This window comes from Taeniopygia guttata, chromosome 3, assembly GCF_048771995.1.
Source record: "Taeniopygia guttata chromosome 3, bTaeGut7.mat, whole genome shotgun sequence".
Lineage (NCBI taxonomy): Eukaryota > Metazoa > Chordata > Aves > Passeriformes > Estrildidae > Taeniopygia > Taeniopygia guttata.
The window spans coordinates 104157693-104173915 of NC_133027.1; the positions used below are offsets into that span (position 1 = coordinate 104157693).

The 16223-nt window shown below is 36.8% G+C and overlaps 2 protein-coding genes across 4 annotated transcripts in view; one reads left to right on the plus strand and one right to left on the minus strand.

Annotated features, from left to right (window-relative positions):
- Window positions 1-12605, plus strand: part of CENPF (centromere protein F) — a 37361-nt gene extending 24756 nt beyond the window's left edge. For all 3 annotated transcript variants that reach the window (XM_030269115.4, XM_030269117.4, XM_041715431.2), the window contains exons 14-20: window positions 466-606; window positions 1627-1803; window positions 2399-2560; window positions 3803-3989; window positions 4691-5170; window positions 6449-6642; window positions 9125-12605. In XM_030269115.4, coding sequence (XP_030124975.4) covers window positions 466-606; window positions 1627-1803; window positions 2399-2560; window positions 3803-3989; window positions 4691-5170; window positions 6449-6642; window positions 9125-9325 — 1542 coding nt within the window. In that variant the 3' untranslated portion in view covers window positions 9326-12605. The remainder of the gene's footprint in view (window positions 1-465; window positions 607-1626; window positions 1804-2398; window positions 2561-3802; window positions 3990-4690; window positions 5171-6448; window positions 6643-9124) is intronic.
- Window positions 12555-16223, minus strand: part of LOC140683530 (spermatogenesis-associated protein 7 homolog) — a 34540-nt gene continuing 30871 nt past the window's right edge. The window contains exon 11 of the mRNA XM_072926133.1: window positions 12555-12680. Coding sequence (XP_072782234.1) covers window positions 12555-12680 — 126 coding nt within the window. The remainder of the gene's footprint in view (window positions 12681-16223) is intronic.

The following is a 16223-nucleotide window of genomic DNA, read 5'->3' on the forward strand; positions in this document are numbered from 1 at the left end:
CTAAAATAATTTTAACCTCAGACTTTTGCAGGAAACATCCTATTTTTAAAATTACGTTTTCCATACAATCATAAATTTTCATTGAAGTTTCAGAGCTAGAAAGTAGGGCATTGTTTTGCATAGGATGAATGAGAAGGTAGCTTGAAAGTAGACATAGAAGTTTAAGCATTCAAATAATGCAGGATAGTTTCGTCTTTCCTGTAGAAGACAAGGAAGAAGAACAAATTGGTATTGGGTGACTGAGTTTTCATATCAAGAATAAATACTTTGGAAGCTCCAAAGAAAGTGAAATAACAATAGTGCACTTGCCATGTGAAAACGTCATTACCCTGTTGTGACTCTTGCTTAAAACTTGACCAACTGGAATAAAATAATCCATCTTAAAAACTGTTTGTTATGTATAAGCAACTTCTTTGGCGGTCATGGCACATGTATTAAAAATAATTCTGGAAAATTTTATTTCAGGTAAATGAACTGGCTGAAAGTCGAACTGAGCTGCAAGTCAAGCTAAGTGATACTGAACAGAAGATTGCCAAACTACAGGAAGAAAGAAATAAGCTTGCTGAAGAAATGCAATGTGTTCAAGAACATTCAGAAAAGAACAAAGTAAGTTATTCCATCTGCATTATTTCTGTGTTCAAAGCCAGATGCTCAAGTACAGTACCTGTGTGGAGGCTGATCAAGGGGATTTGTGATAATGTACAATATTAGAGGTTATTGCTTCCAAATTTCAAAAAATACAATATTCTCTTCTGGGATAAAATGATTACATAATAGTTTTTCCCCCTCTTCCTTCCATCCAAATTATGTTTTCTTAGTATAGGGGCCACTACTGATTAGCTAGACATTTCTCAGTGTTGAGAAATTATCTACTACAGGCTTTCAATCATCAGACTGAGGAGGGGAGATAAAAAAATATAGCATTTCTCGAAACTACTTTCAGTGTTTCAGTAGTGCTAATTTAATTCAGGACATAGTCAAGGAAGAAACAGTTTTGGAGCTTTTGTTTATAAATTGTTTGCATTTAATTCTTAGAGGCTATTTTATCATCTAGAAAATGTTAGGTCTTATTTGTGAACAGTCTTATGTCTTTAAACTAGTTTATGTGGTCATCTACTAACTTTGTTTACAAAACTCTATAACCAGGGGCTTGTTTCTAATTTGGCATTGAGGATTTTGAGTGGGATGGGAAAAGAACAGATATTTCTGCAACTTTCAAAAATCCTAAATGGAAATACAGGCCAGCTGTCCAAAATGTAGTTATAAAAATGGGTGAAAATGCTTAAAAAATTTTGTCATGTTAAATGGGTGAAGAAGTGACTCTTAACCTCTCAAGTCACTCTGAGGGAACAACACTGGGAGAGGTTAAGCTTTGATTTTGGCAGTGCTGCTTGATTTAATGCTGTTGGCATACTTGACTTGTTTTCTTTTAAGAGAACCTTCCTTTGTGTCCTGTCCTACTTTTGTGTTCAGATGTTCTTTTCTTTGATTACACTGTTAAACATTTTTTCTTACCAAGTTATTTTGTGTGGGAGTCCAGGGCATCTCTCTGGCTGTTCAATGGGTCAACTCTTTCTCCATTGAGATTACTCCAAACACCAAAGGATGTACTATTACTATTTACAGATTCAGCTGCATCTAACAACTTCAGAAAAAAATGAACTGGCCAGGTGTTTGGAGATGGTCCAGAATCAACTTCAAGAAAAAGAATGTGAAATTAAAAGAGAGATATCAGAATACAAAGACGGACTACTTCAAGCAAAGAAAGAGCATCAGGATGCTCTGACAGAAGCAAACCGAAAGGTAAGTCAGAAAATAGGAAGAGTAGTGCTGTGAGTTTTTAATTCAGTTCTATTTTACAAAATTTTGCTGTTTCTATTACAAAAAAAATTATCTTTCCTAACAATATTTCCAAGATCTACATATACTTACCTTGGAGCTCAGTAAGTGTTAACTTTTATCCATATGATGCGCTCTAAAACATGAATTTATCTCACAACTCAGTAAGAATTTAATCTATATAAAAATTCACTAGGACTATAACCTTGAAAAGGGGAAAGTGACAGTATGTTTAATCCAGGAAATGGTTGTTTTGGTAGAAAGAGGGAAGAAAGTTTAACCAGTTCAGGATATAAGGACAAACTTCTTGGAATTACATTTGTCAGATGTGCTATATATAAGGGTTTTTTTCTGACAGTCTTCTTAGAGGCAAGATTCTAGTATTCAAAATGTGTACTTGAGACAAATTGCCCTTTCAATGTTCAACTCCTTAAAACATAATTATTAAATTTGCTGTGGAATTCCTGCAGGTTTGTGATACGCTGTTATGTACATCTTTAAAATAAAACTCGGTGTCCTTTTTGGTATCATAGTAATTAGGCATATTTTCTTTCTTTAGAATAAAGTAGAAATTGAGGCCTGTCATGAGAAGATTAGTTCACTGGAGCACTTTATCAGCTCACAAAAATTGGAAATTGAGCATTTGAAGTCAAATAAAGAACAGCTAAATAATTCCCTTAAAGAAGCTAATCAATCCTTAGGAGAACTCCTAAAAACTAAGGTAAGAAAAAGCCTTAAGTATGACCAATTACATGTGATTCCAGACACTGTGTAGTAAAATAAACATAGGATTGGGAACCAGTGCTCCAGAACTTTGGCTTGTTTAGTACAGCCTTTGTTTCACTATAGAGAACATAAAGCCTGGAGAAAACATTGTTACTATTGATATGCATTAGAAAAATTCTGTTCTGTGTGCCATGACTGAGATCACCTAGAATTGGTTTCTGTGACCTAAACACAGCAGTCTATTGACTACGGTGAGCATTGCAGCTGAGCTAAAATTCGATTAGATTCCCTCGGAGAGACTTTGCAGTGCCTCTATTTTGTGTTTGTGAATTACTTTGATGGTAAAATGTACCATGGTCTATCCCTAAGCACTAGTCTTGATTGCTCTTGATTCAGCTTTTTCAGTTCCATTTTGTATAGAATTTTCATTACAGGTATTAACTAGTGTAATTCTCTGACAGAATTGTCCTCAGGTATGCTGGAATATGAGCTTCACATACTGTGAGCTACTGATAACTGGGAACAGCTCTCCATGTTCTTGGTTTGCTTTTTAGTAGCACAGGTGAAGCTTCACTGTCCATATAATGAACTTCTGCGCCAATAATCCAGTCCCTGCATTATCCTTGCTTTCTGGGTGGTTTTGGTCTATTTTGGTGTTGCTTTTGTCTGTGATTGATTTCTGGCTCCAACTCGGTACTCCCACTTCAGGAATTAGTGTCTATAAATGCACTCTTGGAGAAACAGTCAATTCAATTTCCATGCAAGCAAACACTGAGTTACAATATGCTCATTTTGCTCAACAGTTCTTTCTTCTTACGGCTCTCCATTGTGCTGTTAATTTAGTTAATAAGAGAAGTCCAAGGATAAAGTCCTGTGGGATGTGTGCATGGCAGTGTCAGTGTAGCACAGAAGGCTTGTAGTTGTGCTCACTGTGTGGTGTTTGGTTGGGATGGGATGGTAAAAGGTTCACGTTGGACATTATTGTGAAGAATTTCTTTCCTTTAGAAAACAGTGTAAATCATTAGAAAGGACTGGCCAGGGAAGGGTTGAAGGGACAACTCAAGGTTGGCCCTTAGTGTTATGGATTAGTTGATATGGTGGTGTTGGTCAAGGGTTGGACTCAATGATTTTGGAGGTCTTTTCCTACTTCAGTCATTCTATTACTCTGTTTGATATGATAATGTTTAAAAGGAAGAATTATGTTTCTGGTGAAATAACTGAATTTCTTATTTTTTAGGCTGATAATAGTAACATTATAATTCAGCTGAAGAAGGAAAATGAATATGCCCACAGTAAAGTGCAGATGTGGATGAAATCCTGTAAGCAGCTGGAACAGGAAAAGGAAATGTTGCAGAAGCAACTAGCTGAACATGATGAGCTGCTAAAGAAGGAAAATCTGACTATGGCAAAGCATAATAAAGAAGGTAACTGAATCTAGATTGTCTTAATGCTTTCTTAGTGGGGCATTAATCTGTAAAACTTTCTTGTTCCCTAAAATGTCCACATGCATGTGTAGCTCTAGTACAGAGCATGATTCTTAACTAGGATAAAAAGTTACAAGTGCAAATATCAAACATTTTCAAAACCTAGGTAATGTTTTTTCCCTTATGGTGTTATTTCTTTTCTCAGAAACAACACCAGGTTCTGAATAAATATATTAAGTCTTACATTTTTGGTGTTAGTGTCTTAAGGAAGAAAAGGGATGTTTTTCTTATTAAGTTTTGTGTGCAAGTTCTTTTATCATTTTCCAGCAAGCTTTTCCGTCTGATTCTCATGCTTTGTTCTGAATATTTTAGTTCACCTCATGAGATCCACTGTATTATAAATGATACTTAAAGCAAGTTAAGGGTACAAATGGAGTGTTCAGTAATTACAAAATTAGAGGGAAAATGTTTCCCCATGCACTGGTCAAGGACTCTTTTCAAAATTTGTATATTTGTGCTCTATTTAACAAGGACATTATTATGTCTATCATATTACTGAATTTGTTTCACAGTCATTTTTTCAATAGTTGCAGTGTTACAAAACGTGTAATTAAAAGATGCATGACCATTGCATTATAAATTTTTACATATGCATCTCTTATTATGTTAGTTATATGAATAATCATGTTTTTCTTTGAAAGATGCTGATGATAATGCTGTTAAAGAAGAAGTTAAGTTAAACTTGGAAGAATTACAGGAATCTATAGAGGTGAAGACCAGAGAAGCAAATGAGAACTTGGAGAAATATTGCTCTCTCCTTGTTAAATACCACAAACTAGAGGAAGAAAATGAGATGCTAAAAACACAAGTCAGTTTGTTGAGTACTCAGATGAAACAGCGAGCAAGTGATGCTGTCAGCATTCCTTTGCTGAATTCAGAGGAGTCATTAACACAGAAGAGCAAACACTCTGTCAAAGACAGAAGGTCAGATGAAGATACTACTAAGCTTTCAAGTAAAAGGCAGAGATGTGAAGACAGCAGGAAAGACAATGGAGAACCAAGATCTCCTGCTCCAGAGACTTCATTTAAAAAGAAAAGGAAGTGTGATATCTCTCAAAATATGCAGGGTCAGGACAATGCTGACTGTGAGCTGGATGGGCTTCCAGAAATAGTGAAAAAAGGTATTTATGTCTTATAAAGGCAAATGTTCTCTGAGCACAGCAGGTGTGTTTTTCTCTTTTGTTTTGTTGAATGGCTTTCACTTTAAGTTGGTGACAATGCAAACATTTTTGGTGGTAGTGATGGAAGGTGAAAGGAGTCAATGAGAGATGTGGCAGTTGGTGCCAAGTTAGCTTTTGTGGAGTGCCAGTGTTAGACTAGCAGAGCACATGTCTGTTGGATTAATAACTCCCATTCTGCTAAGAGTTAAGTGGTCCTGGCAGCCTCCTGTGCTTCCATCACCTCACTCACAGGTGTAGTGTGCACTGAGGCAACTGAAGACCAGAAACTGGGGAGGAGTGAGTGGTGTCTGGAGGGAAGCCCATGTGTGTTCCCCAACTGTTTACCTATTTGTGGACTTTTATTTCTTTCAATACCAGTAATTAAAAGTGTTAATTTGCAAAACATTAAATCTACTATAATTCCCTGAGTTGAAACTGACTTGCTCACAGCAGTTAGACATTAAACTTCACGAGAAGATTAATGAATTAACTCTCATCTTCATGAGAGTTCACTTTCTGTCTGCTATGAATGCCATGAAATTGGGCAGCCTGGTACTCCATATAAGGGTTCACTGCAGCAGAGGGTAACTGAGAAGACTACACAAATCGGGGCTTGAAAAATATCTTGTAAGTTCACCAACCTATGAAGTTCCCCTTTATAATTAATGTAATTGCCATCATTAAAGGACAAACCATAAGGATACTGAATAGCCTCAACTTTGGTCACTTCCAGAAGTCAGGATTTCTAAAGCTAAACATTATTTGCATTTCACTTTCTTACCAGCATTACTGTATCTTCTAGTGTTCTAATGTATGCTCTGAGGACAAATGTCAGTTCATGTTTGACTTTTAGGCTAGATAGAGAGATAATAAACAGTCTCTACATAAATGGTTCTACACAGAGAAAAGTATGAAAAATCAAGAGCATCATGGCATGGTATCATGAATTAACCAGTACTGGTTTTCAGTTTGAAATTTCTCTCCACATAATGTACCTGTTTGATTTGTTTATTTTTCTATAGAATTGCTCTTGTAATTCAATGGTTCTTCTGTGATATACAAGTTTTACATTTGAATTTTGGAATATGCAAGATCTATTCAGCATTCTTTTTGTCCCATTTTCTCCAGTGGAACAGATGATTTATTTCAATCAGCTGTTTTATTCCTATTGTGAAAAAAGAAATCCATTTGAGGAAGTGTGATTGCTTTAGGTTTTTATAGAAGCTGTTTGTTTTTCAGGGTTTGCTGACATCCCCAGTGGCAAGGTCAGCCCTTACATTTTACGCAGAACAACTCTGCACCTCAGATCCAGTCCCCATCTGGCTTCCTCAAGTGAGAAGAGGCCTTTGCCTACACAGGACTCACAGAAGTGCAGACCAGACCATCTTGGTGAGCGCTGCTGTTTGACACCTGGTGGCAGCAAACCACAAAAGGTAACTTGGAAAATTATATCTGGGTATGAAAGTCATGGGGAAGACTTAATGCACTCATTAAATATATTCATCTTGCCAAGTGAATTTGAGGACATCTCATTCTTTATGTTCCTCAACAGTAGAGTGGAGAGAAGATCATACCTACTGAATGACTGAAACATGACATGGGTCTTACAAAGTATCAATGTGCAAATTGTTCATGTGCTTTTATTTGTGAGCTCATAGGAACAAACAGTGAGAAATGTAAATTCAATACAGGTATATTTTCAATTTCTTATTATGGATATTAAAGAGCGGATATTCCTTATACTGTGGCTTCTTAGGTTGTAGAGAAAGTAACTACCAAAAAGACTAACCTTTGGGAGTTTCAGCTTGAAGTTTTCTGCAAACTGCTCTTCTTGGAATTTCTAGAATAATTACAGATATTTGAGAGGCTATTAAACATATAAATAGGGAACATTTAGATTATAAAGAGTAGATCCTGTTAGAAGGGACATTAAAGATAGCCAATTCCAACCTCCCTGCCACAGACAGGGACACCTTCCACTAGACCAGCTTGGTCATGCTTACCAAATTTAGATGTTATCAAAATAAATACTACAGAGTTATGTTTTGAAAGTGGATTGTTATTAAAAAAAGTTAGTAACTGAAGTTTACATTAGCTTTGTGTTTTCAGTAATAGACACATTGCTGAATGTTTCACAATGTATCAGATGCAAATGCTTTGCAGATTATAGAAAATTGTTCCAACTTTAGGACAGAAATAACCCTTTTGTTGTCCAAAAGCTCCTCCAAAGTTTGTAACCATGTTGTCTCAAGCAATAAGAGAATAGTTATTGGTAGCTCTTTGTATGAGGGCTATACAGAAATATGTCAGTAGATAAAAATCCTTCCAGTTTGCCAGGTTACACAAAAGTATTCTCTTGACAATCAGTGGAATCTTGCACATAGCTTTTTGGGCTTTTTCTTTTTTTTTCCTTTTTTAAAAAATCCACTTATTTTGTATTAGCACATAAAGTATGTTGGCAAGATACCAAAAGTAAGTGAAGGCAAATGCCACATAGTTTAGTGGATATATAGATTTTGAGGCCAGAAAGCACCATTGGGAAGACAAATCGGATCAGAGCCATAATTTTTTTGAGCTACAGCAATAGGAAATCAGTGTTTTGCAGTGAGAGTGAATCCACTGAATTTGTGTATGTTATTTCAAGGGATAATTACTCCACTTGCCAAGAGTTGCTGCTTCTTACAGACATTGCCTGGAGGTCTGTGTTTTATTACTGTTTCATTAAGTGATGCCAATAAATTTTATTTATACTCCTTTGTCTGTTTCCCTATAACCTTAGAAACAAATGGTGTTGCTTGTAAAGAATCTGAGTAATGCAAAAAAGAAAGGAAGCTTCAGTCACAGAAAGTTGTGTAGTAATCACCTGCCAGCATGGTGTAAGCTTGTTGTAGGCTCTTGCTGACCATAGGCAGGGTTATAGCAAGTAACAATTAATCTGTAATATTTTCTCATTTTACTGAAGGAAGGATTTTCTGAACATTCCTCCTTGTTGTCTAAACTTGTATTGTCTAGGTCCAAGGACAGGTTACTCCTCACCTTCAGCTAGATTGCAGTAATTAAAATTTCAGCATTGGTTTTGTTCCCCCTGAGTGTAAATACTCAAAAGTCATCAGTCCCAGGAATTTGTGCCCTTTTCTTCGACACTGCTTGAATGTGTGTGTTTGTTTTATTTCAAGATAATGTACATCTGGGAATTTCTGGAGGAATTGCTCATATTGTTTCATCATTTGTTGAAACCATTACAATGTGTTGTTTCATGCTTTATATTAATGCAGTAAATGGTGTGTCTTGTTTTTAAAAGTGAAATAAACCTTGTTTCCTTCTCTTTGACAGGTACTTGTATCTACTTTATTTCAAATACCTAGTTTCAAACTCTTTCAAATTTTTCAAGGTGTTTAAAAAGTGCTTGTCATGTTCACATGCAAATTTATGCACTTTTCTATGTGAATTTAATGTAGAATTTAAATTGAGTGCTTTGACTGCACATCGGTCAAAATGTGAAAGCGGTGGTTTCTGTCCAGATGTCAGCAAAAAAAGTGACACCTATGCTTTATGTTTGCAAAATATGTAGGGAAAATATTAAATACAGCTCTTGATACATAATACCAGCTACTTTCGTAAACAGCTTAATAGTACTGTCTGTTCCCTGTGTAGCTTTTCTCTGCTCCTGGAAAATAGCTTGCCAGCAGTATAGCAGATATTTCATCTCATACCACAACAAAACAAGAGTTATCAAGCCTCACTGTGTTGTGTATTCAGAGTGATAAGTGCCTTAAAAATAAGTTTTTCTGCTTTCAATATGTCTTTAGCAAATTCCCAATATTTAGTCTTTTGCAGCAAGCCTTTCGACCCAAGGCAGAAAGCTAATATGGTTTTCCATTACAGTAAACAAGGATGTTTTTGTTTGTGTTACAGGAAAATGATGAGCAGCAGTCCCAAGCTCTTCCACCGATGAATTCTACGTCAAGGTCACCGCTTTGCCTGCATAAACAATCCCCAAAACCTCTCTCTGATAATGCTAGGGAGAGTTGTACAATGCACAAAGCAAAAAATTCCCTAAATGAACAAGGATTATCTGAACAAGATGAGCAAAAAGAAAATTGTAAGGTGCAGTAAACCTTAGTCACTACTCAGAATAACTGGTGATCAAAACCAGTTTGTAAAATAGATATCAGCTATATGGAGGGCACCATTTTCTCTTCTGCAATGAATAACAATATATGAATTCTGCAGAGCTTCTTTGAGAATCTTTACTAATACCAATAGTCATACAAAGTTTTGAAATAATACTGAACACATAATTGATCTTTTTATAGAATCACAGAATCAATTAGGTTGGAAAAGACCTTTGAGGTCTTGAGTCAAACCTATGACCTAATGTCACTTTGTCAACCAGACCATGGCACTGGGTGTCACATCCATTTTTTAATTACACACCTCTGGGATGTTTAATTTTAATTAAACACCACCTGGGCAGCCCATTCCAATGCCTAATCACCCTTTCTATGAAGAACTTCTCCCTAATGGCCAGCCTAAACCTCCCCTTCTGCAGCTTGAGTCTGCATGTCCTCTTGTCCTATTGCTGGTTAACTGAGAGAAGAGACCAACCCCCACCTGGCTACAACCTTCTTTTAGATGTAATTGTAGAATTTTCTGTAAATACTTTTTTATAAAGCTGTTAAAAAATTAAAACATAGAAAAAAATGGCTGCATTTTGCTATGTAGTTAATTGTCATTTTTATTGTGTACCAATGGTTGATATACAAAATGGAAAATAAACTAACTTAAATATCTAAAAATACTACTTTCCAGGGAAAAGTGTGGCAAATACTATTGGATGATTCAAAATGAAGCAGTAACTTACTTTCTAAGTGCAAGACAAAAATATAGAACCAGATAGAAAGTGCATACAGTGTACAGGTCTAGCTCGTGTTCTCTGTCTTGGTATCCCTTCTTCCTGATGGAATAATGTGCAAATTTGGGGTGAGACATGATTCAAACAAAGCCAAAGAGGACTGTCTGTTTCCCTGAAACTGAGCATCTGACAATGTACTTCCCTAGCTGAAGGTCTTATGTTGATGTTCACATCTGCCAAATGGCCCTTGGCCAGCCAGTTAACCTCAGTAAGATGGGAGTGAGCGCTTTGTACCAGGCCAGAAAAGACCCTATGACAACAAATTTGTTTTTGTTCTACCAGCAATGGCTGGCTGCTGCTCTGCTGGAGATCACCCTTCACTTTGACAATTCTTAGCCTCAAATCTGTCTCTATGAAAATCACTGAAGACCTGTATGTGATGTAAGGAGACTGGATGTGCTGGGAACTGTTCAGGTGTCAAGAAATGTCTGTGTGGAATGCCCTAGGTAACCTCCTTTTCATTCAGGAAAGATCTTTGAGATATATCAAATGACAGTGACTTTTCTGGAAATAGCATATAACATTCTGGTATCATCTATACAAGAGAAATAACTCCATCCTGTTCATGGATTCATTTCACACACTTGAATTTAGAATGATTCATTACAAAAATGAATGCTCATGCTCACCCCAGCTTATGAATTTCAAAGGTCTAACTGGGCTTGCCCAGCAGCACAGACCAATTCAACATTATAAAAAAGAGTGACATCAGCCACATCAGTCATTATCCACCTAAGCAGAAATTACTTGCTGATAATTCATATTGCTTATGCTCACCTGGCCTGGCCAGGTATTAGAGAAATCAAGCTCCTGAACAGAAGTGCCCTAAAGCTCCAAGATACACAGCAGAGAGGCATTTTCACATTGTTGTTATTACTGTATCAGAAAGATGTTGTTTCTTCTTTCAACAAAAGTGTGTAATAACGTTTTCTACACCTTGAAAAAAATTACTTAAACTAAGAGACAATATTTATGTTTCAAGCTGAAATTTCAAAATATAAGGGTACCTTCTACTTCATAGTTAGTTTCACCCTCAGAGCAGAGTGGTTTTCTCTTTTTTACATATACATACACACCATTATTCTACCTTTCTTACAGTACTGTCATGATGCAGTCAATTTAGGAGAAAAATTAGCTACTCATCAGTCAAACCAAAACATCTTTAAAGAAATTCAACATTTGTATGAAATATGTATAACAGAATCAGGCAAATGAAAATATTTTTCATTGTTCAAAAGATCAAAATCTTGTCAGACAAACTATCCTTCAGTAACTAGATATACCAGTGCTTGGGGTCACAGCAGTAGATCTTGTGGCTTTTTCTTAAACATATCAAGTTGTTTGTTAACTCAAGTGTTAGGTAATTAAAAGAATCCTTGTAGACTTTAAGGGACCCATCTTAAAGGGTGCATTTTATTGCCTCATCTTATGTCAGGATACTGTCAAAGTTCAAAAAAGTTAAATTATTTCAGATCAAGTTTTGTATCTTGAGAAATGAATCATCTGTGGAATTAGCAATTTAAAAAAAATTAAGTGTCTTGAGATAGAAGCATGAGTATGAAGAGGCTTTATAGCCGATAATAGAAAAAACCCAAACAAAGCTGGTGTGTTTTATTTATCCAAATCATTGTTTTTCTGTTCTAATCTGATGCCTTGAAAAGTGTCCCACTTGGAGGAGAGTGTGGAAAAACATCTATCTTTAGAAAGTTGTCTAATCTTAACCAGACAAATTTGAACAACTATGTTATAATGAAAGAAGTGATTATCGTCAGTAAAAGAAAGCATTGAGACTTTAGTTGTTTACATATTTTCCTACAAGGCTGCATCTGTATTTTATAAGCCTTTATATTTGATTAAGTGTGAAATGTTTGTATTTTGAAAGGTTACAATGTCTAGTATGTATTGGAGTACTGGTATGTACATATTTTGCTGTAGGTTAAAATTTTAAAAAGGTCTTGGATTAATGCCTGAATCTATTGAAAGTGGGACTTCATATTTTACATTCCCTTGCAAACTGATGAGACTTAGGTCGCAATGCACACAGGGAAGCTCTATCAAGAGCATAATTTCCAACCTATATGTATATCAAACATGCAGAACAAAAAAATCAGAGGGCCTCATCAGGATTCCTAGTAGGATTGCATGGGATGTGTTTTGTCATCTTTCTGTAATGAATGAAAGGACACTTGTTTGTGGCTTTTTATTCTGACTGTAAATGTCCCTGTAAAAATGTCTTTGGTGCTCTACTATTGTCCTTAGCATGCTAACTTGGTTGTTGCCATAGTGATACTGTGTTACATCACAGGAAGATGCATTAGCTGGATCTCTTCACTTTCCTGTTTACCCAAGGTTTACATTATAATTGCTGTAAAATCTAGTTTGCTGTCCCAAGTGGTTTTGCATGCTCCCTGAAATGCCCAGAGCTGTACATTAAAAGCATGTTGCAGGAGTGCTGGCATCCTTCTGCCATGTTCCCCCACAGCTGATGGAAGGGTCTGGGTGGTTTGTGATGTTCAGTGCTTTCTTCAGACTTTGAACTATTCTTCTCATTTTTACCTAGTAAGGAAAGAAAAACATAGAAGGAGATTTTTTTGTCAGCTGCTCTTCTTGGATTCTTATTAACGTCCAATGTTTGAACTGATCTCTCAGGTGTTATAATTTAAAATGTTTGAAATGTCAGATCCTGCCGTGACTTGTGTAGCACCCTTGGCTGCAGGGGTAATCATGAGTTCTTTGCACTGCCCTGCATTTCCACCCTTGGGGACAGTGCTGCCGTTCCTACGCTTGTTGGCTCACTGGGACCACTTGGAAGAGTCTGCTCATCCATTTGTCACTGTACAGGGTACAACTGGCACCAAAGAAGAGTTCAAGCATCAGCCCTTTATTGGTCTTCAGCACAACCTTTTTCATTGCACCTGTGTGCCCTCTCTACCAGTTTGTGATTGCTCAGTGCCTGGCACAGAGAGAGACACAGGAGTGTCTCGGTAATGAGACATGGAGTAATGAAACATGAAGTGCCTCATTCCCTTCAATGCTGGCCACCTGTCCTGCACAGCTGTAGCCCATGAGGGATGAGGCTCTGCCACAGCCCCACTCCCAAACACCACAAACTGTGTGCCTACATCCAGTGATGGCTGGTGGGAGGGAGAGATGGAGCTGAAAAAAAAATCACACTCTCACTATCCAACTGATGTTTTTGGTGTGCTCTTCAGTTGGTTCAAATTAATACACTTTTAAGGAGAAGGAAAAATACCAGAGGGACAGCAATGAATCCAAGTGTGCCTGGTCTCAGAAGTGTGTATTGAACAACAAAGCAAATAGTGCCCTAAAACTTTGAAAGTGATGACAGAGAAAAGGGCAACACACACCTAATGGGGAACTTCTCCGTGCAACACATGCCAAACAAGTTCCCTTTACACAGGGTAACATTGCTGAACAATGTAAATGCTGTAGGGGAAAAAAAAACCCATGCCACTGCAAGGCCCAGGTGCCTGAGAATGCTCCAGATTTGTCCCAGAACAAGTTTCAGGTGCCTTGTTCTTGCTGCTTGAGATTTCAGCTGTCTAACCTTAAATGATTCCACCTCCCTTTGCTTTAGCTATCTTAGCCTAAATAGCCATAAATTACAAAAGGCTGCCAGTAATTTTCTGCAGAAAACAGCAATTGAAAACAGCTGTTTGAACTTAACTATGTTGACAACTGAATGCAAGGTGGACTGTGGTGAAAGCAGACTGCAATTTCAGTATTCAAAGGCAATGTTGTGAACTTGCTTGATATATGGACTAGTCTGTCTATAGTTCTAGGGACAGGAGATGATCTCTGTAAACATATATATGGATAGGTAGATAGATTTATATATTATATATATATCATATATATATATAAATGATATATATAATATATATATAAAATATAAAATATTTGTGTGTGTGTGCATATTCTCTGACATACTTATATGCACTCCCAAACAGTTATTTCAGTGTCAAGTTCAGAAACACTGTGGAATATAGAAAAACAGGATGTAGCTATGAAGCAGCTAAATCTGTTTGGCTTTTTGCATGGTTTTATTCCTGGAAGCTTTTTTAACAGCAGACAAATCATGATCTCTATTGACAATACAGCTGTTGAAATACTTCAGTGAAAGGTCTGATGGGTGCATAGAAAAATCAGCAGCTCTTTGTATTTTGCTTTTCTGCTCTGTGCTTCATAAATTAAACAGATGGAAGCTTAGTGAGAATCTTCTCTGTGCTGGATACAGAGGTTCCTTTATTTCAGGCCTCCTTTATTTAGGTGGCCTGCTGAGTACCACATAAAATACTGTGTAAATACATCTGATCTTGTGAAGGAAGATTGACTTTTTCATGAAGACTGTGTATCCACATCTGACTACTAATTTTTTTCTTCTAGAGGCAAAATGGGAAGTTGGAAGTTATTAATTGTGGTTGGGGATTGTTTCAATTCTTTTTTTTCAGTATAGAGAAAGGGAAGTGTTCTGTATTCTTTTGACCTCAAATTGAAAAATACTCTGTTTTCAGCACTGTTGTTGATATTTAAACTTATGTGTGGTTTTAGGCACTGCCTGGTACTGAGGGATTGAAGATTTTAGTTCTTTTAGTGAGAAAGAAGATTTTAGTGAGGGAAGCATAGTTTGGACTAACATAATTGCCTTAGATTCTGATCATAGAGGCTAAAAGTAGTAATGGAGAAGAGTGATACTTCATCCTTAGGGATTTTTCTTTCTCTTCAATTTCTTGTGAGCAATTACAGAGGAAAGAATCTACTTTGTGAATCGCAGATCTCCTACTTGCTTCACTGCTTGTTTAACTTGGTTAGCTGCTCTTTTACTTCTCTTTTTATGTAAATGTTTGGTATGTGGTTCCTGATATTATCTTCAGGTCAGCAAATTTACTGCTGAAACACGTGAAAGTATTGGTTTATATCAAAGAATATAAATAAGAATCTTCCTCGAAGTGCACATCCCCTTACACTGCTTTAAGTGTGATTGGGAAGGGTACCAAAGGTTGGTTTGTTCACGTATCTCCATACTGATTGCTGATGTTTTTGACAAAGCAGTACTCTTCTGTTGAAAGCATCATTTTAATGTGCTTAAAATGGAAGGTCAGTGAACCAGCTGCAGGGAAGCCAATATAGGCTTGAATGTTCTGCCAGAGCTTCCAAAATGTAACTGAGTTTATGAGTTGAGTTCCCATGGTGCTTGGCTACAGCTTAGAAGTAAAAGAGAAGGAAATGAAGGTCTTGTCTTTGCTCTAAAGCTGATGCTTTGCACAAACACACAGTCAACCTACTGTGTTGTAGAACTGATGCTGGAATAGCCATATTCCATACTCAGATAACTGGGAAAGGGTTGTAACCTGCTCTGATGAGCTTTAGCATAGGAGACCAAGTATTAATTTTCCCCCACTTGTTTCTTATCCAATATCTCTTCATCAGTAGAGGAAAGTGGGGGGTTTTACAGTAATTTTAAAGGCAATTCTCCTGGGCTCAGCCACCACAGTTGCTATTTCTGCATTGCTGTCTAGGGTACATTGAAAAAAATGTTGATGGGAATGTAAGTGATTGCTGGCTTGCTGTAGCAGGCAGGAGGATTCCACAAATTCACATCGTCCCTGTGGTACACTGGAGACACTTCTATAAATTCAGTAATGCAGCTATGATTATTCTTCTCCTCGCCTCCCAATTAACCAGTACTGCACATATTGTTCCCTGTCAAATATCTTATTTTGTCAGATGCCAGAGAGCAGTGTTGTACTCTTTTCAAATTGCTGGTTTGATTTCTGGCAATACTTGATTGCTTTAAAATGTCCTTTCTGCATCCATTTTCCTCAATACTTAATTAACTGGAGAAAACTACTGAAATGAGGTTTCAGTTAAGTAGGTGTTTCACTTCTGTTCCCACTACCTCATTCATTTATTTCCTCTAGCTCACTCAAGTCCCAGAGACTTTGTCTTCCATTTGCAAGGAATTTTGTAGTTATCTTCCACTTTGCTAGATTATCTATCTTTTAGCTAAATTCTCCTGGAAGATCCCATTCTAGAAGATGCAGTTTCCATCTACATTAAATACCAGAAAAGGCTGGA